This window comes from Anas acuta, chromosome 7 (genome assembly GCF_963932015.1).
Source record: "Anas acuta chromosome 7, bAnaAcu1.1, whole genome shotgun sequence".
Taxonomy (NCBI): domain Eukaryota; kingdom Metazoa; phylum Chordata; class Aves; order Anseriformes; family Anatidae; genus Anas; species Anas acuta.
This window is the reverse complement of record NC_088985.1, coordinates 20943935-20971869: the sequence shown is the minus strand read 5'-3', so window position 1 is coordinate 20971869 and position 27935 is coordinate 20943935. Positions and strand designations below refer to the sequence as shown.

The window sequence follows — 27935 nt, the reverse complement described above, 5'->3', positions numbered from 1 at the left end:
ACTGCCCCAAAGCTCATCTTTAACACTGTAGCCAGTTTTATCTCGACCTTGCTCAAGCTTTTGCTTCTACTGCTTGTTTCCTCATTATCTCTAATCCAGGGACGTGTGAAACAGTGCGGAGCCACCTGCAAATTCCTTTCCTACACAGTACCTCAGTAAAATTCCCTTTATGGAGACGCGCAGTGTTGTATCAATAAGAACCTAAATGCCTTGTGGGAGTTGTGCTTGATATGGTTGGTTTTGGTATAGCTTATCCTAAGACAATTTAGGAGAGAATGGAATGGAGTCCTAACCTCAATAATGATAAGCTTTATGTCTGAGCAAATAACTCCACGTTCTTTTTGCCTGAACACACTGTTTGGTAATTTGGAAGAACAGTGCTTTCCATATTGTGGACTTCTGTAAGGCTAAACATACTGGGCATTACTGACTGCATGCGTTCCTGTTAGGCCATCACCATTTGGAATATTAGCTAGGATCTACTCCTAGAAAACCATTTTTTTTAGTTTTAGTAAGCTTGCTTTTTATCAGTTAGTTTAGCCTGCAGATAGTAATAGAATTTATAGTGGTATTCTGGTAATTTCACGATTCTGAACACACAGTGATACCAGCCAAAATGGTGGGGTCACTGCCAACTGTGCTCTGTCACAAAATGGATGGAGATGACAGCACAGCTTGGCACTGCTACACCTCTTCCCAAGTATGGCCTTAGTTATCCAGCCCAGATCCACTTTGCTTGAGCCCCCATGCTGTAGATACTGTTCTGGATGTTTCCAGAGAGTGCTGCTTACTTATCTTCTCTGCATCAGAGAAGAGGAAGAGAGCGCGAGGAGGAATTACTAAAGCATAAATGAAAGACAAGGAGTATGCAACTTCACAGTAGTTCCCCAACAAATGCTTCCTTAAAAAGCAGCTGTGAAAGGCTGCTGGTCACAACTCTCTCTCCCTCTCCATTCCTCCTCCCCCTGCCCCTTCTTTTGTGTTTGTTTTTCCCCTTTTGCTACAGCTTATAAGGTATATATCATAATGCCAGTCTCATCTGACAAAACCACAGCTAACACTGATGCATGCTTATGATGGGAAGAGAACACAGACCACAGACTTGGGAACACTAGCCTCTTATTAGGCAGCACTGCGACAGGAAAATGGCTTAAGAGCAGTGCCTTGACTAGTAGTTTCTATTCCTTTGCTTTTGTTCAGTTGTAAATGAAGTAGACAACGGATCGAATAACTATTGACGTAGAGAATAGCACAGATTATGTCAAACAAGGACTTCAAACAGTGTGTTTGGAGGTCAGTAACCTGTGTGCCTAGAACTTTGATCACAGTGGTAACAGCCATAACTTAGGTGGATGTACAGGCAAAGATAAATAAGTAGCTTTTCACTGAATGTTACAAGCAGAACAACAAGATGTTGGTGGGCTGAAAATGTGTGTTTCTAGTAGGCTCAAGGAGCTTCAGCAAAGGAAGCTAATACTGATGAGTTAAGTTGTTGAAACTGCAAGCAAGGTTGGTTTTTTTTGGTTTATTGTTGTTTTTAAGAAACAAACAAAACAAACAAACAACAACAACAAAAAACTGAAATGGATCCTGGTTTCAATAAGTAGCTTGAAGGAGGAGTCTTTCCAGGGCCCTGCCATATCAAATGGAAGACAGCATGTTCTGTCTGATGAAATGTAAGTTTGACTGCTAATCAGCCAATCCAAAACATTGCTAGATTAATAGACAAACTGCCGTGGATACAATTTCTGCTAGATTGATAGACAGTTTGCTGGGAATACAATTTCTGGGGAACTGAAGCTGTTTGTTGAATCTGTGTTTGGCTTGAGATAAACAGGAATTCCTTTTCAGAAAATTAAGATATTTATTTCTGATGTTTTTCCAACAGAGTTGGAATCTTGCTGACCTTGTCTGGGCAAATGCAGTACAAATCTGAGAATGATTGTGGAATCCTCCAGCTATGTTTTTCACTTGAGGGGGCCTGGGTATTTTCATTTCCATTTTGGGGTCAATCTGATCCCAATACTGGTTTTAGTTTAGAGGTGAGAACTGTCCTTTCTCTGCTCTCTCACTACTTTCTAATTGTTGCTTTTCTCTCTTTGAATGAGAGGTGAGAAGAACAGTTTTTCACAGTTTGTGAAGTGCTTGAAGATCTCTGGGTACAGAGCGCTACATAAGTACCAAGTATTTAAACTGTTATGCCATTTCCCTTTTCCCTTACACCAGTTTGTGCTGTGACTCAAATCAATCTGCTTGTAATCAAATTTAAATTTGCTTGGTGGAAGGCGTGGAAGATTGTTTGTTTTGTTTGTTTGTAACCACAGACTTTCTAATTCCCTGTTTTTAACACAGACTTTCTAATTTCCTGAAACTGGAACTCCGGCCTGATTTCTCTCTGCGGGAAAGAGATCCCAGTAAACTTTTTATTAAGCATTTTCACTGAATAAGTAGTCTTTCCTAATGCTATGAAAAACAGTCATGGTGTGTCAGCTCAGTGCTGTTTGCATTTGCATCAAAATGTGGGAATTAAAATGAATTGGTTTATCTATACATTGTTTAGTTTATGTGCTCTGAGAGAATCTAAGGTATGAAAAATGGCATAATAAGGAAGTCATAAATCAGACTAGATTAGGGTTTTAGGTCAGATATATCAGTTTCACTTTATATTAGACTTGTTTTGTGCCTGTGAATGGAAACAAGATCATACTGTGTTACTTGTGGGGATTCTGTTATTTGCAGTTGTCAACCACTGTTGCCTCATGATTACTGTAGCAGTACTTATGTCATGCCTTCACGTGGCAGGGTAGCTGTACCTCCCTTCCTGGCTTGCGTGCTAGCTCTCTTTCTCCACTCTTCCCTCTTCTAAGAGGTGATGGAATGAAGATGAGGTACATGGCTCTTTTGATCTTTTGATGATTTTAGAGCAGTTAGGCAAGAAGTATTGGAGACCAACATCCTAGCCCCATCATTTCTGCTTTGAGTGGATATACAGAGGTCTTAGAAACAAACAAGCAAAAAAATCAATCTCTCCTGTTGTATGTGAGATATAAAATGCTTTTGTTTTCTTTTCCCATCTGTGAAATGGCTGGCACAAAAAAAAGGCTCTGTAGCTTCCTTTGACTTCCTTGTCAAAGTTGAGGATAACTACAACATATTTGGTTAGCGGTGTTCATGAGATTAAGGAGTCTAAATGTGCATCATCAGGACATTATGTGTGAGTGTCAAAAGAATGCTTTGGTCCCAAGATGTCCAGTCACATCTTACAAGATATTAGATACTTGGTGTACATCTTTCTGACCCGTTCAGATTAGTCATTGATTCAAAAAACTTATTTTGATGACCAAGATGATTTCTGTGGGTCTTAAGTTCCCATTAGACTAAGTGTGCATATGGATGATAAGTTATGTTTTATCACAAGGAAATAAATGTTTTGGTAACATGAAGGTTCCTGCAGTGAAGTGCAAATTCCCTATACAGGAGAAACCCTGCAAGTTACTTTATTTTTCTTTTCACAGTGTATCTAATGAGAAGATAGAAGTCTGTAATTATAGATTTTTTTGTTTGTGTACATAGTTTGTACTGACCACCTGAAAACCTGAAATCTCTAAATAGGCTTCTTGAGTAAAACCAAATTCATTGCACACAACAGACTATTCACTGTAATATTTACTCTAAAAGATCACCAATCCCAGAAATATCAGAGGATGTAACTATGGCAAACTTACCCAATGTTAGCATAATGTTTGGTTGTTTTTATTCTTTGTTACTAGGTAGCTGGAGCTTTTAGGAACAAGTTTGTCATTTATAGCACAGCCCCTTCCTACACAAGATTCTAGTTCCTTGCAAACATGGACTTTAAAAAGATACTTAAAAAAAGATTAGCTTTTGAGTTTTTAGTGTCTGTCGTTTTAGTTTAATCTCACAAGGACTTATATAAAGTGTTTTTTCAGCATCAAAACCATAGGTAAACCTTTGGTTTAATTATCTGAAAGCAAAGTCATATGGTTGAGGTACTGAAGGTTTAACTCTAGTCTTAGTTGTGGTGTTTGGATGTTGCCCTGTGCTTAAATGCTCGTTCAGACAGACATCTCCCTGCTCCTGAAGGTGGTTGAGGAGCAATGCCAAAGGTGTGATGTTTCCCTTATGCAGTTCCTTCTTCCAAACTAGTCCAGTCTGTGGACTAGTTTGGAAGAAGGAAACTAATGTTTGGAAGAGGGAACGTGTGTCCTTTATGTCCTTGGAGAGCTAATCCAGTTCTCTCTGGATTGAAGGTATGTCTGGCCAGAACAGTTCAGAGAGAAGCCTTTTTTTCTTCTCCCGCATACCCGCATAGGTCCGGTCCCCTGTTTTAACTTAATCCATGATCTTTAATATCCATGGGAATTTCACGTCAGCATTTAAGCACTGGGAATACAGAACAATGCAAGTGGAAAATCTCAGTGCAGCTGAATTTTGACAGATGAACCAGGTAATTTTTGTATCTGGTAGTGCTGGATGAGCAAGAGTTTTTTGTAGTTGTCAGTTGTAATTGTCAACTATTCTGTTGTTGTATTGCAGAGTGCTTGTTTTGAAACTGTCACTTCTTTACCAATGGCATTTTGATGAATGGGTGATATAAAAACACTGGGTTGAAAGAAACACCATAAATATATTCAGCCAAGCAAAACCAGTACGTGTATTTACAGGAGGATAATTGTCTACAGGGTAGCAGTCATAGAGCAAAGGCCATTGTTTTCTATGCTGAAAGCTCCACCACTTGTCACAATCATTTTTTACAATGATGAACACTATTTCTCAATCAGTGGGTTGTGAAGTTGCGTGTTTTCCAATTAAATTTTGTGTATTTAAAGATAAGTGTAAAGATAAGTGTGCTGAGCTAAGTACTCAGGAAGCAAAGAGAGAGTGGGTTAATGAATGGGGCCAAAGGAGAGTGTATTTGCAACAAGATTTTCAGCTTTTTATATATGTAATAGTTTGAATCCATTACCTGGTTTCAGCTTTTTTTTTTTTTTTGCTTTTTTTTTGCTTTTTTTTTTTTAGCAAACTGCAAAATAGGAACTATGGCATGGAAAACAATGATTCATCTCCAACACCTACTTCATTATCATTGACTTGTACTCCTAAGCAATAATCAAGGACTTGATTTTAAATGTTTACCGATTAGGGGAGTTTTATTTGAAATGTCTGAACTAAGCCACAGAAGGTTTTTGTTTTGTATAAAAGATGGACACCAACAGCTCTGCTGGAGAGTAAACACCTGTAAACTAAGATGTAATTGTCTGGTTGGGCACAGAGAAACAGAGGTATTGGCAGGCAAAGCTTTGGAAGGAAGGGTTGTTGTTCTGTGGCTGCTGCATGCTTTTTTCAGTTTGTTTGAAAGAGGGCAACCACAAACTTAACGTCATCTCAGATCTTCCTGAGAATATCTGTGGAAACCACTCAGCCAGCAAAAAGTCTGAATGGACAGACTGGTGAGGCCCGACTATGCCTGTGTACTCTCTTAACTGTTACTCCCATGTCTTAGCTAGTGTTGTTAGATATACGGGTCGTGTCCTAGAAAAACTTCCCAGGCAGCCTTCATCCTGCCTTGCCTGGACACTCAGCTTGGGCTTAGAGGTCTATCAGTGCACAATTTGTCATCAGTGAAGTGAAAGAACATTTTTCCTGATGGCTTTTCAGACCACCATGCTAGGTTTCTGCTTAGAGTGCTGCTCTCTGTCTTTCTCTCCCTTGAGCCAAGTGGTGGGGAGATGAGCTTTGGCTGTGTAGAGGAACAGAGCAGCTCTTTGCAAAATCAACAGTTGTTAAGTGTCACAGAAGGCATAACTGAAAAGAGCCAAGAGGTGGGTGGGGAGGGAAAGAATGGATGGTTTCAGTTAAAAAAAAAAAAAAAAAAAAAAGTAATCCCTCCCCAGGTTCTGAAGAAATCGGAAAAGAAATCTGAAAAAAAGGACTGGACTCGTGGACGTGGCACTTTCCTTCAGATATGTGTGAATATGTGAACGTAGCTGAAACAAATCAACAGTATCTGATTTTTGAAAGCAATGTTCCTAATATTTTTAATGTTAATTAAGCTGTGCTGTATTTATTTTCTAAGAGGAAAAATTGAATAAGAACTGGTATAAACTGGTATGACATTCCTGTAGTATACAAACAGGATAAAAATAAAGTAACCTGAATGGAAATGTAAGCAGGAATGGCAGAGTGCCAGCAATCCCTTGGACATAAATCTGCAGGCAGCTAAACCAGAAGTCTGTTTCCTTACACTCTTCACATTGCATAGTATGGTTTGTATAATTCGGGAAGGATGTTGCTTCTTATAAAAAGATGTCGCTCCTTATTACCACTTTTCTCCAGAATATGACCAAAGCTTTGTAGTTGACTGGCTTTGAATTAGAATAACACCAGTGCTCTGTTGCAGTTTTGAGGGGTTCTCGGGTACTGGGTTTACATGTGGCCTGCACCTGTTTGGTGCTTGCTTCTGCTTTGCCTCAATCTGGGGATATGCGAGCCCCACAGAATGAGCAAGAAATTCCTGAAAATTTCAGGCAGAGTTGCCTGCCTGATGATAAGACACTTGAATATGGGCGTTTGTTGTTTTTTGCTTGTGTGTTTGTTCTTTTTTTGTTCCCCTCATTGCCACTGGGCTTGAAACTGTAGGGCTTGGGGTACAGGGCTTTTGCTCCTGTGGTAAAGTATCTTAACCATGATGTGGTTGCTAGTTTGATGGAACTGACTTATAGAGTTAGAATATTACAGCCTGGTTCCGTGTGTTTATGAACAAATAAGTAGAGGCGATACAAAGCTGGGCATCTGAAGTGCAGGCAGGAACGGAATAATGGATGAAATGTTTGCCATCCAAATAATATGCAGTGAGTCAGCGTTAGACTAGTTACACTATAGCAGTACTATGTACACCTCAGGGCATGAGATTCCTTCATTTTAAACCCTCACAGGTCATCACGATGCATTAAACATCATCTAATTTTATCCATTTTGTCTTAATTTGCATTACAGAAGAGGGGAAGAATTCTGAAACTAAAATTGAGGGGCTATGTAAAATCTTTTTAAAAGCTTTTCAAAATGAAGCAATGTAAACTAAAACAAACAAACAAACAAAAAAGTGGTATTTTGAAGTACATAAATCAGTTCGTGTGATATTTGTCCATACAAGAGTCTGAAATTGTTTTGGTAAAGCAGCACATTAGTTTGAAATGTAATCTTTCCACAGTAATGCAAAAAATTTGGAAAGTGTTTTTGTTGATACCTGACAGAAAGCTTACAAGATTAGGGCAACTTGTGCACTTAGAATGGAATCTGTCCTTGTATGCAAAACCTGTTGATTGATTTGGACCACTCTAACATTTCTCCATGTTTATGTTTTCTCCAATATTATTTGTGGGTGACACTCCTCTTGTTGTATTGCCTCTGAACTTGTGACTGATGTGGATCATATCCTAACAGAATGTTGTCCTAACCTCCTCCTTCCATTCAGCACAATCCATTCCACTTCTACCCTGGACATAATTGTGCAGTGTCTACAGCAAAACATTAGGCAAATACTAGAAATATAAGATTGGAACAAATCTCAAAAAGTTATCTAGGCCAGGCCTTCAAAGCATCTGATGCTTCTCTGACTTCATTGTAGGAAATACCTGCCTCACATCTAAATCAAAATTCCCATACTGCAGCTAACATTCATGAATTCTTTCTTGTTTCTCAGCAGCCACAATATATTTCCTTTGCTGTTACCCATTCCAGGTTTGAATATTCCTTCAAATCTTTCCTTTCCAGTGTTGTTGTTTTATCCTTTGTTAGTTATTCTGGAAGTTTAGTGCCTAAGGTTGGATGCAGAACTTGAACCAGGTACTACATTCCATTGCAGAGTCAGCAGAAAGGCTGCTTCTCCTACCACAAGGAAACATAAGCGTGCAATTAAAAGTGGTTTTGCTTTGGTGGGGTAAGGTAAAAAGTTGCCGCCCTTCAGCCGAGTTGTGGTAAGTGCCCACGCGTCTACTCCCACTTCGGCTGCAGTTGCAGAGAAAAACAGGTTTGGAGGAAGATCTGCTCTGCATCAGGCTGGCTGTGTGTGCGGTCAGCTCCTGGGTCACAGATGGAGACGGCAACAGCCTTTGCTGGGCAGGGGACAGAAGCAGCAAGGACTCCTCATGACCTGAGCGGTCCCAAATACCACGTACAAACCCTTCCCAGCCAGCTGCCCACTGCAAACACGGCTGTGCAGGGCCCTGAACGCCAGCCCAGGGAACAGTGGTCTTGGGTTGAGTTATATGTCATTCGGTAAGGTGGTGAGCTCTTGGTGACTTCCACAGTTGGAAGGCCTACAGCTCCTAGCAGTAAATGTGTGCTGCCTCCATTCAGGGCAGCTGCCTCGGGGACAATCCTGATCCCCCAGAAATTGTTTTTATGAGGAAAATCGTTCGTGCTGTTTGTTCGCAGACACACTTTTCACTTCCCCAGCTTCACGCACGGCTCATTCTCGGTGCCGTGCGTATCGCCCGGCCGGCTCAGGCAGCAGGAGGGCTCCTCGTTCCCTCCCAGGGCGTTTTCCAGCGCGGCATCCCTGTCAGGAGGCGGTCGGCGCGGCTCCGTGCCCCGGGGGCACCGCGCACAACGCTAATTTCGGGTGCGAGGAGGAGCCGCGGGGCTCGCCGGCGGCCACCCCACAAACGACCTTCTTTTCTCCTCAGGGCACGGCCGCGGCCCGGCGGGGCGGGGGCCAGGCGGAGCCCCGGGCCGGGCGCCTCCAAGGTCGCTGCCGCCGGCTCCGTGCCGGGAGCGCGCCTCCTCCTCCGCCCCCCCCCAGGGCGCGTTCCCGAGGGCCCCGCAGGTGCCGCGGGGGGCGCGGCGGGTCCGGCCCCTCCGCAGCGCGCTGCGGCCACCACGCCTGCGCCGTCCCCGGGCTGAGGGGGGAGCGGGCGCCGCATCCCCGGGCGGCGTGAGCGGAGGCTCCGGCGCGCCCAGCCGGGGCCGAGCCGGCAGACAAAGGGGCCGAGGCGGCCGCCATGGGGGAGCAGCTCCGCGCCCAGCCCGCCGCTGCCGCCGCCGCCTCGTCCTGCTCGCGGCTCGGTGGGCTGCTACACGCCGGCCGCCCGCCGCCCGGCCCGCCGCTCGCCAACGGAGGCTGCGGGGAGGCGCCGCACCCGCTGCTGCTCCGCGCGGAGCCGCCGCCCTGCCACGGCTCGCCGGCCAAGAAGTGCAGGCTGCGCCGCCGGAGGGACTCGGGCAGGCGGCACCGGCCACGTAAGTGCCCAGCGCGGGGGGCCCGGCTCGGCAGCGCCCGGTCGCCACCGCCATCCCCCCCCCCCCCCCCCCTTCCCACCGCGGGCGGAGCGAGGCCCCCGCCGCTCGCCCAATGCGGCGGCGCCCGCCCGGCACGGCCCCGCCCTGCGCCAATGGGGCGGCGGCGGGCGGGGAGCGGCGGCCCCGCACAAACGCGGGCGGCGGCCCCGGGTCTGCCCTCAGCCCGGCTCCGCGTCTCGGGCGGCTCCCGGGGGTCTCTGCCGGCCGTGCCGCCTCCATGAAGCTGATCGTGCACAAGCAGCGCTGTGAGTAGCGGGGGGGAGGCAGGGCCCCTCGGGGGGGTTCTTGGTTTGGACTGAGTGCTCACAGGCTTTTCTCAGCACAGCGAAATGGTCAGGAGCAGCCTTGAGGAGCTGCAGCTTTCCTCCTGCTGCTGAAACGCTTCTGCTGAGCTCTGCCTCCCCCTTTCCCTCCCCATGGTCTCCGTATCGGTTCGTGCTGTGGTGCTTGCGGTACCTGTGGCTGTCTAAAGCAGGCTGCCACCGGACCGAACGTGCTGCTGACCCCATCAATCTCCGCCACAAACCGGCTCTGTTTCCAAAAGTTCCTTCAATTTTTCCAAAATTTCCTTTAAGAACAAAACCAAAAGAACTTGAACTAACTCCCACCTTCATCTGGTGGAGCTAAGAAGAGCCAGCACTTGTATATCAAACTCTTCATGATGCTTAAATCTATTCTGAAGCAAAGAATAAGGCTTCCAGGGGGTCATGCAATCATGAGTGAAACAGAAACGAGGAATTTTGATTCCCTCCCAATTTGAGGGGAAAAATCAGCAGAGCCCAGGTGACAGTGGTTGTGTTGCCCAGGATGTGCAGCAGCTGAGCCTTCGGCTCTGGGGTTTCCTAAGAGGGCTGTAATGAAAACAGCAGCCAAGGGAAGAAGTGCTTTTTAAAACTCTCTTGTGGGCAATTTTTGTCTTTCATTTGAAATGCATAAATTGTTGCTGATCTCATCCTTTTATTCTTGTCCAGAAAGCATATAAATTAACTTGCAGTTTAGTATTAGTCTTCCAAGAAAGCATGATAACACATTATCCTGAACTTAAAAAGTTGATTAAATCTGACTCGCGTTCTGGTGCTGCATTGCTTCCCACTGCATCCATCTCCAGAGAGTACTACACAGTCCTGTTTTTCTTGTTTTTAAGTTTAATCCTGTTCTTTACAGATGTTTGTTCTGTGCTTAGGGACACATTGCAAAATGTGGTGCAGTTGCCACATGGTGTGTAAGACTTGAATATTGATTGTGGGATTTGCTTTGCATGGTGATGAAGCTAATTGTCGTTTCCCAATATTCCAAAAATGAAACTCTGTTGCAATTCTTCCTTCAAATCCTCACAAATTGCATGTTTTCTTGAATGATTTTACTTCCTGCCAAGGTGCAGCAGACTTCTGTGTTCCCAAGCCCTTCTCCCCTCTGAGGAGGGGGGGTTCCCCTTGAAACACACATTCTTTGCTGATCTCAGTGGTGAGAGAGGATCTGGGAACTAACTTGCCTCCTGCCGAAGAGCTGGTCTTGGCTTTGTTTCTTTCTTGGTTGAACCAGGTGAGTTGTTTGGGGGTGTCAGGCTTCTGCCAGTTTTCTGGCCCCTCTGGGGCAGGCCCTTGGTGGAGCTGAGGTTTGTTACCTGTCTGTACTGCAGCCTGGTGTAACAAATACAGCCAAATACCTGTGATGATGCCTTGTGCTCTGTAGTGCTCCGGGTGATGATAAACTAGTCAAATGTTGTGAATTCTGCAAATTCCGAAAGCCTGCTGAAGTCACCATGTTCAGTATAAATGTGATCTTTGAACAGAAGAAAGAAGAACAGTTAAGTGCCTTCATCGATCCAATCTCCACAGAAGAGCACCGTAGCCAAGTAAGACCCAAGATTTCCGCATGGCAGTTACCTGGACAGATACTTGATGGCACTGTTCTACATCACGCATAGGGAAGAATCCAGCTGGACTTCTGAATTGGACTGCTTTTCTGAAATTAAGATAAAGTTTTGGGGTCTCTATTCAAGCAGTATCTTAGATCTCTCCACACCTCAGTTGGTAATAGGTGGAGGTCAAATAATGCATGCTTGGAGGCAGCAGGACTACTTACACCCAATGTGCCTTACAGCTGCCCCGATCAAACACAAGTTGCAGCTCCACAGTAAATAATGCTTTTGGCCAGTATTTACATCGTTACGTCTGTGGGGCATGGATGCAGCATAGTTATGCAGCACTACTTATTCTGGGTATTTCAATGTGAAAAGCTTTTTTTTTTTTTTTCAGTTGTGGTGATGTTAAATGTGGAACGCCATGACTTACAGAATGGCTTTTAGCGGAGAGCACAGGGAGTGACGTGGTTTGGATCTTACCACTCTTTGACACAGTGAACAAGTGCTGCTGGATGCTGATGCTTTGTCCAAGGAGTTGGAATATCCCACCATTTTCTAATCTTGTAAATTATTTCTGGAGGCACGCTGCTTTTCAGGTCTCCAGCCGATTTGCATGTAGGCAGATGTAAGGGCTGCTTGAGGAATGGGGCTCGTCGTAACCAGCTGAACCAGTGGGCGTGTTGTGGTGAGTGAGCATCCTGCGGGTTCCAGCCGTGTGCCAGCCCTACCGTGAGGAATGCTTTGTCAACAAGAGAGGGAAGCTTAGATCCTCTCGCTGCCATTGGGCTGGGCACTGTCAGATGCAAGAAGGAAAATCTTGTCAGGTGATCATCGCTTGCAGCTTTGTGAATTTGGCTTTTGGGTGGTTGTCTTCTTCTGAAGCTATCCATGAGGTAGTGACTTAGTCTCATGCTGCTGTCTTCAGAAATAGGTTTGTGGTAACAGAGGTACCTACATGTGGATGGATGGTCACACCTGTGTGACAGACAGCTCTGCTTTGGGATTTAAGATTTTTTTTCTTCATCTTTGTGATGAGGAGGCAGGCATTCAGGAAGAGCCTGCTGCTGAAAATGAGCTGCAAAGCCACACTTAATGCGGGTGTAAGGTTTGAAGAAACTTCCATTACTAAGCACTTGTAATTCATCTGTTAAGCTACATATTCTATTTTTGTTCAAAGGAAAACAAATGCTTCCATTTTAAAACATATGTTTGGATTGCTCAGAATAACTGTGCAAAATAGGAAGGAGTGATTGAAATATATATGTAAACTATTACTGCTTTATAAATGGAAAGCAGCTTTCAGAAGCTGTGAGGAGAATATCCTATCTTATGCGTGACTTTCATTTTGGTTTCCCCCCCTCTATTTTTAGTCTTGGCTTTCTTTCCCCTCTTCCAGTCCCAATTAAAGCAGGAAGTTCTTAGCTCATCAGTGCATCAAGCCATGGAAATAAGATGTAAATGAAATCATAGAATTTCGTCACATGCATCCAGGAAAAAAAACACAAGACAACAAGCAGCAGATGCTAAGGTCTTTTATCTGCGATTTATGGTGAAGGTATCAAAGAGTATTGATATCACCGTTCAAGTTATTGATAAAAATATTGAGATACTGTACCTGCGCTTGAGGGAAAGAATCAATTCAGACAAGCGCAGGGAAAGGGAATTCCTTAGTGATGAAAGGAGGCTGAATGAGACCAGCCAGGTTTGTGTAATTAAGGCTGCAGAGGTGTTACTGCCTGTTGTAGGGAGATGATCATCACAACTACCTTTGTGTGATGATTGCTGAAATGGATGAAAGGGATTGCCCTCTGTTATCCCTTCTAATTGGGGGCAATATTGCTGAGTGGCTTAGGAGCTCTCCTTTACATCTCCTGAGTAGTGGAGGAGGAGCAGGTTAGGCTGATACTCCCTGACCCCACCTTAAATTCTGTTAGTGGTAGGATGATTAAAAATCAAACGTTCAATTTTAAGTGTAATGTGCCTTATAGGAAAAGCTTTGTGGGTTCATATTGTTCATAGCTTGTGGAGAAACTAGGTGAAGTGTATCATGGAATTTCTCATGAGTGAACCTTTCCCCCAGATAGCACAGCTGTTGGTGTGCATCAGATTACCTCATTATGCAATGCTGTGGATACCTTCTGTTTGCATTGTCACATGCTTCTGCAGCTAAGTTTTGGAGTAATGGAAATTTTTCTCTCTAGTTAACAAACCGGTAAGTTGGTGCAGTTTATTAACATACAGAGAATAAATTTTCACAAGAAGATTAAGTGGAGCTTTTGATTTATGCAAGGCTTTTAAGACAGCATGATTCATCTTGATGCTTTCTGTATCATTTCTGTCAGACCTAGGCCTAGCTTTCACACTGTTATCACTTTTTATGACTTACTGCAATGCACTGGTACAGTAGGGTAGTTCTATTTTCTCTACAATAACAGATTTCATTGAGCCAATAGGTATACTGCTTACTGCCTTTGAGAAGAGACAAATCGGCTCACAAGTCGTATCAGAGAATTTTAACTAAGAAGTGCACGTCTTACGCTGTAGAAGCATTCTGCAACATGTCCAGATAACTCAAAATCATGTGATTTACTACAAAAAATGAATTATCTCAAACTATCAGCTAGGATGTAGATCTCACTGATTTCACTTCTTGCATTTTTGGTTTTTAACTACCCAAGAAACTGAACTTTGATGCATCATTTTAAGTTATCAAATTCTAGTGTTAAATAAAATAACACTTCTCCCCCTATCTCCTCTCAGGTCTGTGGAGACAGATACCTTTCTTCATACCCTCTGGTTGCAGCAGTGATGGACCTTGTAATTTTGGTGGCTTCTGAATGGTGTTACTGTCTGCATTCAGGGAGGCAGGAGAAGCCAGGACCACCTGCAGCCAGGCCTGCCTGTGTGCTCCTGTTGATACTGCATTAGCCGAGTCAGGAAAGCTGAAGTGTAGAAGAACTCACTAGGGTGGGCTGTCTAAAGATGCTGGAAAGACCTGGTGGTGCTTGAGTGTTGTGTTTTGTTCCAGGGTATATTGATGGTTACAGGAGGTACAACAAGTAAATTGTTGAAGTAGCCACTGGAATGCAGAAGTTTGTACTGTGACTCCAGTTACATGGAGGTTATTCAATTTTTAGCAGGACTCGTCAGGTACTTTGACACTTGGTTTATGTCCCAGTTGACCAAGATATGTCTCCTTTACTGCAAGTGGTTAGCAACAGATCACCAGTGTTAGCAGCTGTGAAGAAAACTAAGCTGTTTTCTTGCATAGCTGAAATATCAGTAGTTGTGGTCTGATCTTGTGCTCTTTATTTACTTGTGCTAAAGAAAACTGCTGTTGTTGTAGGAGCAAAGTTCTTTTTGTTCTGCAGCTCGCTGTTTGGCTCACAGCAAAAGGAAAGAGCCTTAGATTCATGGAGAGAATAAACTGGAAAAAAGAGTTGGTGTTTCCACTTGCTTTTTAAATGAGCATTGCATGCATATCCCAAGAAATAAACAGACTTGACTTAACTTGGTGGTGGTGGTTGTTTTTTTATTTCTGTTTTGTTTTACAGTATTTCTTGTTTGTTAATGATTTAATTATGACTTCTCAAAGTTAAATGACTGCCAGGACGTTTACATCTTATGAATAACTCGGAGCTATTAGCACTTACGCTTTCATTACTGGCTTTATATTTAATAAGGGGAAGGAATGCTTCTTCCCCCTCAGAAACTAAATCTGCACAACAGCTTTACAGCAACTGCCAGTGCAGGTAGATTATAGCAGAGTTCATGTCCATAATGTTAGAATATTGGTGTTCAGTGTATTCTTAGGAATAGGCTGGGTCTGCATGCCACAGTCCAACCATGCTGCTTTTAATATTAAACTTCCTGCTTGCATAGTTAAGATATGTCCTAGGTGGAGGAGACTTACTGTTCCAGTGCAACAAGTAATTAAAGATCTCAGTAGCTTAAGCAAAGATTTGTGCAAATCACTACTGGGACTGACATCCAAAGTTCCACTGCGTTGCAGTGTTGTACAGTGTGGACCCAGCTATTTTTGCTTAAGTATTTCTCTTCTACTTCCAGAAGTGATCAAATTACAGGTTACTACATGGTAAAATATTTCGCCCTTTCAAAATAAAGTCTGTTTTTAAAACACTTGTTTCAAATTTTTCTCATTTCAGGGAGCCGACATGCATCAATTCTGTATAGGACACATCTTCCTAAACATCAAATTGGATTTCATTTCAATGTCTTGGTGTCTTGCAGCTTGTAGGGAATGGAAAATGAAATCAACCAGACTTTACCATAGGTAACAGTAGGTGCTCTTATGGAAAGTGAGTGGTAAGGAAGCAACTTTATTGTAGTTAATTGCATTATACCCTCCCTGTGTTTATGGAAAGCAGGGTGAAATTGATTATTTGGCATGCAGTAATGGAGCAAAGAAGCCATTTTAAGCATCTGACATTTAAAGGTTTGTGTTTTTTGTTTTCCTCTTGGTATTAACAATTATGAAACTTAGCCTTTTGAATTATTCAGTCAGGCAAGAATGAGGCATAGGCTGAGACCCTTGTGGTGAGACGTAAGACTCTAAGCTCCTTTCAGCCTGAAACTTAGTAACTTCATACTGCTCTGTGATCACCCAAGGAAGAACAGTGTGATCACTACCCCATGTGCTTATTAAAATCTCTTTTCCGAAGTCGTTCATAGCTAGGTTCACTGGCAGAAAAAAAGTGATGCACATAGTATCGGTGGTTTGGAGCTCGTATCAGCACTAAATTGGGATGCCCTAGTCGGTAGCATTGTGTTTCTGTCAAGGCTGCTTGCTTCTCCCTGAAATCAGAGAGGTGATTGCGTGACTACTCTTTTTGAAATCCATCTTGCACGTCAGCAACATACTAGAGTGCTTTTTAATTTCAGTTTGTCTAAGAAATGCTACTAGAAGCTGCTTTCTGCAGTACGTGTGTATAGCTTCTGTGTTCTTACTTCTCAGTGCTTCATAAAGTTACCTGGCCCACTGTTGAAAATGCATGTGGGCTTGTATATGGAAGTAGAGCAGGAAGACCAACCTTGTTCAGTTGTTGTAGAAAGCAGAGGATGCTGATTTTTCTCTTGCTGCTACCAGTACAAAGGCTTTTGTAGACCTGGGACAGCTGGGGCAAATCTATATGCTAAGAAGCAGAGAGTGGCATTTCGTACATAATTGTATAATAGCTAATGCACCCAGCAGGAAAGGGAATCTATGCTCTGTAAAGATGACTGTCAGTGGGGTTTAAACACTGAATTTAAAACAGCTCATTCTATTCTAATATATGCAATAATTGTAGTTCTGACAGAGACACTGGTTGTGGTGCGTTGTGGAGATTCCCACTACGAGGGGAGAGGCATGGGTTGCTGCTGTTCAGGCAGAGCATTGCCATTGCAGAAATTCCAGTTCGTATCAGAAGGGGGTTTGTAGATGTGCTGTGGGAGTGTGACTTGAGAGATTTTGCTCTCCTGTTTGGCTGTGTCCCCTCCAGTTTACTTTAAGAATCAGTGCTGGGAGTCAGACCGGGTGTCATGCTGTAAATGTGCTCCATCAAGAGGTGCTGACTGGGGAGTAAAATGTTTTCCTGGAAAAATTATCGTTGCATTCTACAACCTGCTTCTCCAGAGAAGGATTTTTGGTGGTTTTTCTTCTTTCTTTTTATTAACAGGCTTTATGAAGTCTTAGAGAGTGCATGTGAATTGGAAACATGAGTGACCACTAGCTTTTAGGAGCAGGTGCTGATACTGTAACTTGCACTGCGCCAAACTGTCATTCAGCAGGTATTTGAAGTGCTGTGGCTAACCTGTGTATTTACAGTGGCTTTCTCTTTTTTTCCTCCCAAACCCCCATCCTTAGCGTTTCCATGGTTTGGAATGGATATCGGTGGAACGTTGGTTAAACTGGTCTACTTCGAACCTAAGGACATTACTGCAGAAGAGGAACAGGAGGAGGTGGAGAACCTGAAAAGCATTAGGAAATACCTGACCTCCAATACTGCCTATGGCAAAACTGGCATTCGTGATGTCCATCTCGAACTGAAAAATTTGACTATGTGTGGACGCAAAGGAAACCTGCACTTCATCCGCTTTCCTAGCTGTGCCATGCACAGGTTCATACAGATGGGTAGTGAAAAGAACTTCTCCAGTTTGCATACTACGCTCTGTGCCACAGGAGGTGGAGCTTACAAATTTGAGGAGGACTTTAGAACGGTATGTGAACGGTTCGTGTGGGTTCAGTGGGAAGTACTTGGAAGAAAAAAGTCATGGGAGTCCTATTGCTTAAAACTTGCAGAGAAAATAACGCATTTTGCTCATCCTAAATGGTTAAGACGAACAGTATCAATGCATATTTGTTAATTGGTAGAATTGCTGAGAACATAGAGGAGGCAAAGGCAGGTGGGGAGGCTTGTGTATTCCACTGAAGTATGACTGTTGGATGTCTTCAGTAAATGGCTCCTTAGAGTGCAGCTGTGGAGATCAGATACCTCCTAGTCAGCTGAGGGTGTATTATGACATCTTTGAAGCCTGAGACTACAGCTGTTCATCTGTATGTGTATTGGAAATCCAGAAATGAAACCATACCGGCTGGAGACTATATCCTGGTTCCCTTCCCCTGGTATTAGTCCTTTTGGAGGCTTAAATCAAGATTGTGGAAGATTAAGCCTGGAATAGGGAAAGAAGTAGCGTATGGGTGCATGGCAATAGCAGCTTGCTTCTGATTTCCAATTCTGGGAGTAAGTCACTTCAAGAACTGCCTTTCTTCATGTGACAATGTCCCAGCTTTCCTAGAACTTACAAATAACCTCTCCAGGGAGCTCTGGAAGCTGAGGTAAATCTGAAGTATTGAGATGCATACTTTTTGTGCAAACTTCAGCAATAGTCTCAGCTCCAGAATGAGTGCACTTTAGAAATGAACTTGTGCAAAAATGGCACAAAGCTGTTGTACAACTTGCATTTTAAAGCAAGTCATTGCGAAGCAGTTGCCTGTCATGTATGTATCTCTGTTGGGGTGTATTTTCATATATTTCTGTAGAAAAATGTGAAAATGCCCTGCTACAGTCAAACTAGTCAAAGAGTAACATGGAGTATTTACTCAAGAAGGTCTAACACTTGTCCCTAGCTTTTGACCTGATCTTGATGGTGAGGGATGGCTCGGGGAGACAGGTTACAGCAGTTGCTCTTCTGTGGCTGCTTCAGTCTACAGAGCTGTCACGCTGATTTATCAACTGCTGTTGAATGCAGTCCTTGACTGTGTTTGGTTCAGTTTTAATTCCAAGCACCCATTCCTGCATCCTCAAGAGGGCTTTGTTTTGTCTTGTTTTTCCCTTTGTTAATATCCCTCACCTACCAGATGGTTAAAATTCTCTGATTCCTCGGCAAAGAGGGTGCTGCAAGAGATGAACGTGAACTCCAACTGTTACATTGTTGTGCAATGATTTTCAGTAAGTGTTGGATGTGGAAGAAGCTAGTCTAATGAAGGACTGTCAGACTTCTGAATAGCTGTAGCAGTCTACTACTAGTACCAGATTTCTTGCCATTTAAGGGACTTTCAGGCAGCCTAAGTGTTAGGTTCTGGTGATGTTTGAGTTCTCGAAAGGAGTGGTTTTCATTTCTCTTGCATTGTGTAGGGGATATCAGGTACCACAGTCTGAGGTGAGCTCTAGCAGTAGTCAGTGTGGCCTTAGGTCAGGTTTTAGGTCAGGGGCATCCTTGCGCATGCCCAGGGATGATTCAGGTCATGTTGTCTAGTAAGAATGGGAGGTCATTTTGAGGCTTTCTGAAGAGGCTGGCTATTCCTTCGGAAAGGTCAGTGTTCCCAGATTTCTCTTGCATCATGGAGCAGCAGCTAGAATTGCCTCTTGAGTAAGGAAGTTCACGTGCCGTGTTCCCATAGCTGTGGAATTGAACTAGAAGCTGCTTGGTGGCTGTCACAGCTAGGCATCTCTCTCCAGAGCTTTCACCTTATCTGGTGAGAATAGGCAGTTTACAGGGAGGGGACCAATTAATTCCAGTTCAGCTGAATGTAGGGCTAGAAGTCTTAGTCGAAGCTGAGGCTATTTTACTAGCTGTTGTACAAAAATGAGGTCACACTGCTAATTTCTGAAGCACCTGGGCATGAAGTCCTACACTGTGTGTTATGACTCTTGCAAGTAGTTTAAGAAAAACACTTTAAAGGCTGTCTTGGGGTATTGTGTAGTATGATGCAACCAGTGAAGTGCACTCACACATGAGATTAGGGCTTTGGACACCTTGCAGCTAGCTATCAAATTCCACACCGTATTTTAAAGCAAACATTTATTGGTTCAAACTGCAATATCCATAGAGTATTACAGAAGCAAAATATTGTCTGTTACAGGAGGGTTTGCTTGTTTAATATCACTAGAAGGACTAAGTGTCCTGGGCACTAGCACTTAAATTGTCACACCTCATTAGTCATTTTAACAACAGCTGGTGATCTTAATGTGTTCTGCTGACTGTAAATTGCCGTTGGACCACAGCTTCAGAATTGTTCTCAAAGCATTAAAATGCCTGGTTCAAATATTTGATCAGTAATGTACTGGCAGAAGTAGAGAACAAGTGCCAAGTGTGATACCCTGCTGCTGTGGGATTCAACATTACATAATGCCTTTTAGGGAGGAGGCTTTAAATGTTGATGTCCCTGCTAGAAGCAGTGTGGAAAAACTGAGGTATGGTTCTGGGTGCTCTTAATTTCATGAAGAAGTCTAGTTAAGTGCTAGTAAAGTCATGAAACTGATACAAGTAACATGCTTTTCTCCTAGCCCTCTATTTCCCTATGCATGTACTTTTAAATTATTTGTCTTTCGTGGTATTTCTAAATGTTTGTGGGACTTCCAGAATTGCATAGATTTTGGACGAAAGATCCAACATATTGCAAAATAACATATTCAAATCCCAAAGTAAGTTTCCCTCTGAGGTTGCAGCCACTATTTCTCCTTACAATAAACTAAAAAATAAGCAAATACTCTTACTTGCCTATTCTAGTGTCCAATTCTGAATCCCTAAATAAGTTAAATAGGGTTGTTCTAGACATCTGTGTTGCTTTGGTATATTAAAACAAAACTGGGAGACATCTTGTGTTTTTCTAACAGCTGTCTTTTGTGCCACAGGAAGGCAACTAAACTTACAGAGCCAGCTAGGTTTGACTGTCTGACCTCTCCCTCTCTTGTGATCCACGCTAATTGATAGAAGGAGACCTGGAAGAGTCTCTGTGGACTGCTTGATGACTGCCAGCAATAATGTTCAACAGCCTGCAAATTATTTAATTCACTCTTAAGATCGGAATGCTCCTGTTAGAAGTAGGAAAACTGACTGGATTCATTAAACCAGACCACAGAAATAATTTTACCAAGCATATGGTTATATTTGATGCTCATTAAAGAGCATCAGTAAGTAATTCACTAAAAGGACTGTTTCCAGCTTAGTTTTTTCTTGTGCGTGTATATGTTCTTTGTTTTGTTTTTTCCCTTCCTTTCTTAATGTCTGGTCTGTATGGCTGACTTCTGTTATTTTCAGGTAGCAGTGCTGTTGAGGCATAGATGAATCAGTCACCTAATTCTGCTTATCCTCCTTCCTTTCTCCAAATACGTACTGTCACCTCACATCTCCTATGAATGTTAAAGCCACACCACCTCTTGAAATGAGGAAACGACGTGGTCTTATTTGCCTGTGTACCTGTAATATAAAGTGCTTATGCTCTTTGCCTCCCCCATGCTAGCAGGCGTGCTGCTTTCACAGAAGTATGTTGTTAATATCACGAGGAATAAACAGGCTGTCACTTTGTTCTGTAAAACAGGTCACTAGGAGGGACGTGTGGGGGAGAGGGAAGAAAGGCCTATTCAGACTTCTGTCTGAAACCTGCTCTGCTGCAGGGTTCCCGCAGATGGGTAACTGGAGGACCTGACTTGGCTCCACTGCAGCTTCACTGCTGGCTCCACTGGAAGCAGGGCCTGAGCCAAAAGGCAGTCACTTAATAAAGCACATTTGGGGGGCATGCGAGGGGGGAGGGCTGTTACCAGCACAGACTTAGACCTTGACCTTCCCCTTGACCATAAGAAAAATGTTTTTAGACTAAGCTTGGCAGTTGGAGAGCGTTTTCCTCGTGCCAGTTACTAGCTGGTTCTGGAGCTTGCCTATGTGTTAGGGCCTGAGTGCCTGGGGGCAACTTGTGGGCCACATTTCACTTCAGGGGGCCTGGGGAGAGGCAGTGTGCATCTCCTCCCTGCCCAGGGAGGGAGGGCATCCTTCTGGCTGCCTGGGCAAGAGGGCAGGTGCTGAAGAGCATCCTGGGCTGGTGCTTTTTTTGCTCAAAGCTGATACAGCGTCTGTGTTCGCTTCTGCCTCAGTGAACATTAGGCTGACCTTTCAGTTGTGACAGATTTTGTCTTACTTGAATCTGAAGGGTTATTGCCCAGCTTCAGGGTGGGGAAGGAGCTGCAGGGAGTACCCTCACCAGAGCTCGAAATGGAGCAAGTTTGGGGGCTGGATGGGCAGTTGAGGTGAAGACAATTGAAACGTGAAGAAAGTGAAGTACCTATTTGTGAAAGTGGAGGAGAGCTACTGGAGATGGAAGGCAAAAATAGACTGAGCTATTATAGGAAATAAAAACTGGAGCAAAGCCCAGAAGGAATATAAAAGCCAGCATGATGCAGTAAGTGAGGCTGTTGTAGCTGATAATTAAAAACTTGCAAGAAGTTACATTCCTAACAGTCTGTTACAGAAGTATTTTTTTAGTTCTCATTGAAAGTCCAAGACACAAATGAACTTGTAACTGCACCCACGTTCTGCGGTTCCTGTGCTCTCCAGAGCTCAGTAACAGTTTAAAAATTCAAACCAGGTGAAATCTTTCATGAGCCTAAGCTCCTCTGAGGAGATGTATGTGTCCTGATGCTGATCCATCAGGCTTCAGCCCTCTGCAGGTACCTCACAGCGGCCTCAGCCCCTCTCGGGGACTGGGCTGTTCCATGTCCTCCTTTCCTGAGGTGGAAGTACTCGTGAAAGCAAACATGACCTAAGTCTTCAGCTGTGCTTCCACGCTACAAAGAAGCTGAAAGTTGGTACCTCTTTTTTTCCTGGCAGCAAGGCTCTGTCAGCTGCCCTGCTGTGGTCAGCACGGTGCTAATCTTGCTGGGTTGAATTATTGTTATGCTGCCCGGTATAGCTAAAGCTCATTTGACACTATGCATGTTACAAAAAAGCCTCGAGCAGACTGTTGTTGAACAGCACTCCTTATGGGTTTATAACAAGAGGTGGGCTTTCATTCTCCTTAGGATAGCATCTATGTATGGCAACGAGGGGCTTCTTGCATATCCTTGCAATCAGCTGTTTTAGGAGCTGGTAGCAAAGGCATGGACTGTCACATGGAAGCATTCACTGCTCCCGTGCTGTGTTGCACTCTCTTGTAAACATGACTAAAATCCAGAGTCCCTGCTCTGAAGAATTCCTTGAGATCTAATGTGTTCTGTTCCCTCCCTCTACCTGGTATTTGAAAGCAGTCTAAAATGAATTTCTATGGTCTGACCATAATGTAGAAAACCTGTTCTTTTAAAAAACGTATGGTTTTGCTGTAACAGTCATAAATTTTGTCCTACAGGGTCCTGTTTAGTGCTCTGTTCTGCTGTTCTTCCTCCATAGCACAACTTTCTGACATCTCATTTTTTGAGAGAGGCACCATACTGAACGTAGTTGCAGGAGCATGAAGTAGAGCAGTGTGCTGTCTGCCATCATATTAGTGGCTGTAAAGGGCCAGTGAACATTTAAAAATGCTTTTTGTAAAAAGTTGTGGGAAGAATATATAATGCTCTTCTCCTGCAAGAACTGTCTTGAACAGCTCAAAGATGAGGGTGAGTAGAGGGTGGGGTGAGGTGGTGGTAGCAGAAAAACACATACGTTAGTTACAATGTTTTCAAGCATATCTATTTTGTGATGCAGTTGAGCTGCTTCAGTCACTGTGAGCAGAGAATGAATAGAGTGAAAAGCAGTTTTACATACAGTGAAAGGGACTGGGAAGGGTTTGTGGCCCAGGCCCATCCTGGCTTCTTGTGTGAAGCTGGGTTACAGTATTTCTTGCAACTCTGTCCTAATTTGTGCTTAGGGGAGAAAAAAAAAAAAAAAAAAAAAAAAAACAAAACAAGCTTGCTGGGCTGCCCAAAGCCTCTGGAGACTGAGGGTGAAGAGCTTGCAGGTTGCTCAATGCAGGCAGGCTGCGTGGAATACTGATGCCAGTCCTTCCAAAAATGAGAAACAGACTGCTGTAACAGTTCAGGAAAACAGTTTTTCAGTCTGCTATGAATATCACACATGAAAGAAAGTAGTATAAGTCTTTCCTGCTTGCAGTATATTAGCTGTTAAATGTAGCACAGAACCATAAAAAAAGAGTAAATCTTAATGTGGCTTTTATATGTGGATGGTTGGACCTAATAAGACTTCTGTGCTTAGTGCCTAAAAGAAGCCTCTGATTACTTGCTTTTGTTCTGTCCTTATAAAAGTGCTGGGCTGGCTGGAGAGCTGGTAGAAAAGAGCACTTTATCGTTCTGCACTAATGCCAGAAGTGTTTTTACCCTTAGATTTGTATTGCTCGTGTTTTTGCAAGTACTTGAGATTATGTATTTATTTAAGTGTAATGCTGGTGAGACAAAAGCAGCTTGTGGCTGGTTGTTTGGCCTACAGGATGACCAGAGATTTTGACAGTAAGGGCAATACATCTACTAATGACTCTTCTTTGTGTTGCAGGCTTCTGTTTCATAGCATGTTTGTGTATGATACAGCTGTTGGATCATGTCTTATTGTGCTGCGTCTAGTTCGTACAGTAAAATCAGGACTACGAGACTCCAGACTACTTTACCTAGAGAAATACGGCTGGTATACAATCGCCTGTTTTGACAAGCTAGTGCAACACTTACTAGTTGTAATAGAACAAATAAATCCTCTAACTAGTAATGCCTCAGTGAACTCCATACAACATTGCAAGAAAGAGTGCATGAGTTGTTTGCTGGTAATCTCTTGCACTGTATGTCTCTTGGAGATGTTTCTCTCAGTCTAATACCAAGAAATAGCTGAAATCCAAGATATTTGGAAAGACAGCCTTAAGATTTTTTTGTGATGCTTCTTTAATTTTCTCCCCAGTTTGTGCTTGCTTCTTTTATTTGCTGGGCAGATGGTTCAAGACTTATAATGCATTTCTTTAGTTGTAACTTGTATAGCCATGTGGTAACCAAGGGAAGCATGTGAAGGGATTGTAAAATTGCAGGAAGAAATGCTGAAAGAAAAATAAGTGATCCCCACCTGTGTCTGTTGTCCTATGAATAACTGTATTTATACTGAGGTCTTTGAGTTTGCTTGGTTTTGTCTTGTGTAGAAATACTTTTCTATAGTTGCAGGATTTGAGAACTAGCAAACATAAAGTGAGGACAGACCCAAACAGTAGGGCAGCTTTCAGTTCAGGCTAGTTAGAGCAGTGTAAGAGCAGACAAAACGTAAGGGGAGAGATTTAAATAGCTCAGAAGAATGTAACCTATTGGCTGTGCCTGTTCCACAGAAATAGCTTCTCTTTGTAGTGGCTGAATGTATCTTCCAAAATTAAAAATAGGAGGTAGGTAGCCCTTTGAATCTTATCTATTAGCTGTTATAAAAACATCCTGCAATATGCAAATATTTGAGAACCTGCTCTGAGCTGAATAGCTCCCATTTGTTCTTAATACCCTGCTGCTTTTTCTGGTAGAAGTGGAGTAGATAAGCCCTACTGTGCTGGTGTGAGGATGCAAGTGGCCGCAGGATTTGCATGTGAGACTTTTCTGTATTTTCTCCCTCCTCCCTTACACGTTTAATTTCAATGTCATTTGGAGAGCAGATTTTCTACAGATTATCACTATCTTGTTTCCTAGAAAGGAGTGGGATTTTTAACTCTAGTAAACAGAGTGCTATGATAAGTAGATGTCTGCTCATCACAGTAATGGGTGACCTGTAAGATCGAAAAGAATATGCTTTTTAAGCTCTTACACTTGTTTTTCTGCCTTTTCCTACAGTAATTTTTTTTTTACAAATATTATTATGGGGGCATGGGCCTGAGGATATTTTTGGTTTTTTTTTTTTTTTGGATAGTTTTTCATCAAACACTGGGAATGCTGTATTTTTTCTCATGAGGCGTTTTAAAATACTCATTGTAATTTAAAGAAGCAATTCTCATTACTGGAGAAATGCACTTGGAGGAAAAAAAAAAAAAAGAAAGTCTTTAAGTATAATCCACTGCATTCTTAATGGGTATTGACATACAAATGTGCACTTTGCAAAGCTTCAGTTATCTTGTACTTTAAATGCAGTTTCTTGACCTTACTGCTTCTGCCAAATATTTCATTAAATGTCTGGGAGATGTAGATGGATGATGAGTTAAAGCACTGTGCATCCTGATGAATGCTGCTTTGCCTACATGTGTCAGATACTGTCCCAAAGCTGCAGATCACAGTCCCCATGGGGTGGGAATGAGGGGAAAAATTTGTTGTTGCAGACTGTTGTTGGGGAGGAAAATTTTTCCTGGACTGCTTGCAGAGCATGGGTTATCTGTGAAAGGCAAACGAACTGAAGGACAGTGCTGCCTAACACCTTGTTTTGGGAGGTACCATTGCCAGGCAGAAAGCAAACTCCTTGTATTTTGGACCTCATGCTTGGACAGATCTTTGTACTGTTTGAAGAGCACAATACGTTACTGTTAAATTGATGAAAGTGCTTCAGCAGCACCTTTTGTCCTTCTCAGTGTTGTACTATACTAAGAAATATTTATTAATTTCTTGTTCTATTCCAGATTGCTGATCTACAACTCCACAAGCTGGATGAATTGGACTGTTTGATCCAGGGCCTGCTTTATGTTGATTCTGTTGGTTTCAATGGTCAACCGGAGTGCTATTATTTTGAAAATCCTACAAATCCTGAACAATGCCAGAAAAAACCTTACTGCCTTGATAATCCATATCCTATGCTGCTGGTTAACATAGGCTCAGGGGTCAGCATCCTAGCTGTATATTCAAAGGACAACTATAAGAGAGTCACAGGATCCAGGTAAATTTAATTCTATTTTGTTCTTCATATTTGAACAGATAAAAGCAGACAGTGACAATAGGTCCAGCTTCAAATTATTTTCATCTTCCCATTTCTTAAAAAAAAAAAAAAAAAAAAAAAAAACTTGCTAGTAGCAAGGCTGGAAATATCCCAGGATTTCTTCAGAGGAGGGTGTAGGTCAGTGAAATCACTTGTTCATTCAGTTTCAGAGCTGCTTTAGTCTCTCCTGCATGTTCTCACCTGCTTCCGATCTCTTGCTGTGAGTTACCAAAATAGACCTGTTCCAATAAATAGATGTTCTCTTCCCTATGCTTTGATCCACTAGAATAGCCAGAGCAGTAAAGTAAAAACGTTTGGGCCAAACAAAAATGTCTTGCTTAATAATTAGGATGTGTATCCAGGATACAGGAAAACTTTATGGTATTACCTGTTACCACTGGATTTTGGCAGGGGAGTCTTATTAGATGTCTTGTTTCCTTACTGACTGCAGTAGGCTTTGGACTGTGCTGGTAAATCAACGAATAGCAGCATTTAAAGACTAGAATTTGTATTCTTACTTGATTCTCAGCATGATTTCTGCCTGTGTCAGTTAGTGTTGTCTGAAGCAATTTGTAGGGTACGGTGGAGTTGAAATGGACTTTGGCTTCTGTTCAATAAAAGGGGAAAAAAACTTTAAATGTGACTGCTCTGTTTAAGAGCTTGGGAGTTCAGTGTTGTGGATGCAAAATTTTGCTGTTAAGGCCACAGCAGCCTGAGGCATGCTGAAGTTTACTCATATTATAAACTGTGATGTGGCCACAGAAAGTATTTACTTGTAGGGAGCTACTTTAGTCCAGATGGGCATGCTTCCAGGTAGTATTGAAGCTTCCAGGTAGTATTGAAAATACATACGTATCTATGTACTCTTCAGTCATACATACAAGCTAAATTGATATATTTCATATTAGTAATCTTGTGACCTTAAAAACAAAAGTGTGTGTGTGTGTACATACATACATACATATATATATGTACGCACACACACACATTCCTCCCCACCCCCAAGTCCACTTCCAAAGCAACAACCAAAGAAACTTTGGATTTGCTATGGCCTGTTCCAAAGCTGCATTCTGTTCTTCAGTGCATGGTATATATTAATGAAGTTTTTCATACACCCTCTAGATGACTGCATGTCTGTTTTCCATTATCTGAAGTGTATCTTAATATCATAATTGTAGACATGAGCCATTTTTCTGTATACAGTACAAATGAACAAAGTTGATTTTAGGGGAGGCTTTGGTGTTCGTGCCATTCCAGTGTGTTTTGTTCAATCACAGCCCTTTCAATATCTGTAGATCTACTTCTGAGCATTTACATCACAAAGGGAAAAACATGACTGCAGCAGGTTGTCGACTTGTTAGCAATGATGAAATCAATATTGTCTCATGTCTGCTGTGCAGAGCTTCCTGCTGTTCAGATATTAAATATATTACAGCACTACTAGATGTTTTCTGAAAAACTTCCCTAATAATTGAACACCACCGTCTAAGCAGTGTTCCTGTCTAACCTGCAGTGTGTTCTGTGAAGTGCAAATGCAGCATCTCATTGGTCTTGTTTACTGTGACTGCAATCTGTGCAAATAAGTTACTCTTTCTTAATCTTCAAGGAAGTTAAGGAAGGATGTAGAGGTTAG

The 27935-nt window shown here is 42.8% G+C and overlaps 1 protein-coding gene across 5 annotated transcripts in view; it reads left to right on the top strand.

Moving 5' to 3' along the window:
- Positions 1-27935, top strand: part of PANK1 (pantothenate kinase 1) — a 43462-nt gene that overhangs the window by 7642 nt on the left and 7885 nt on the right. Inside the window, exons 5-7 of one of the 5 annotated variants that reach the window (XM_068687973.1) lie at positions 100-1676; positions 17052-17404; positions 26010-26263. In XM_068687973.1, coding sequence (XP_068544074.1) covers positions 1646-1676; positions 17052-17404; positions 26010-26263 — 638 coding nt within the window. In that variant the 5' untranslated portion in view covers positions 100-1645. Of the gene's footprint in view, positions 1-99; positions 1677-8839; positions 9262-9406; positions 9567-17051; positions 17405-26009; positions 26264-27935 lie in introns of those variants that run through there. The other 4 variants (XM_068687971.1, XM_068687972.1, XM_068687974.1 and 1 more) reach the window with 4 other exon arrangements.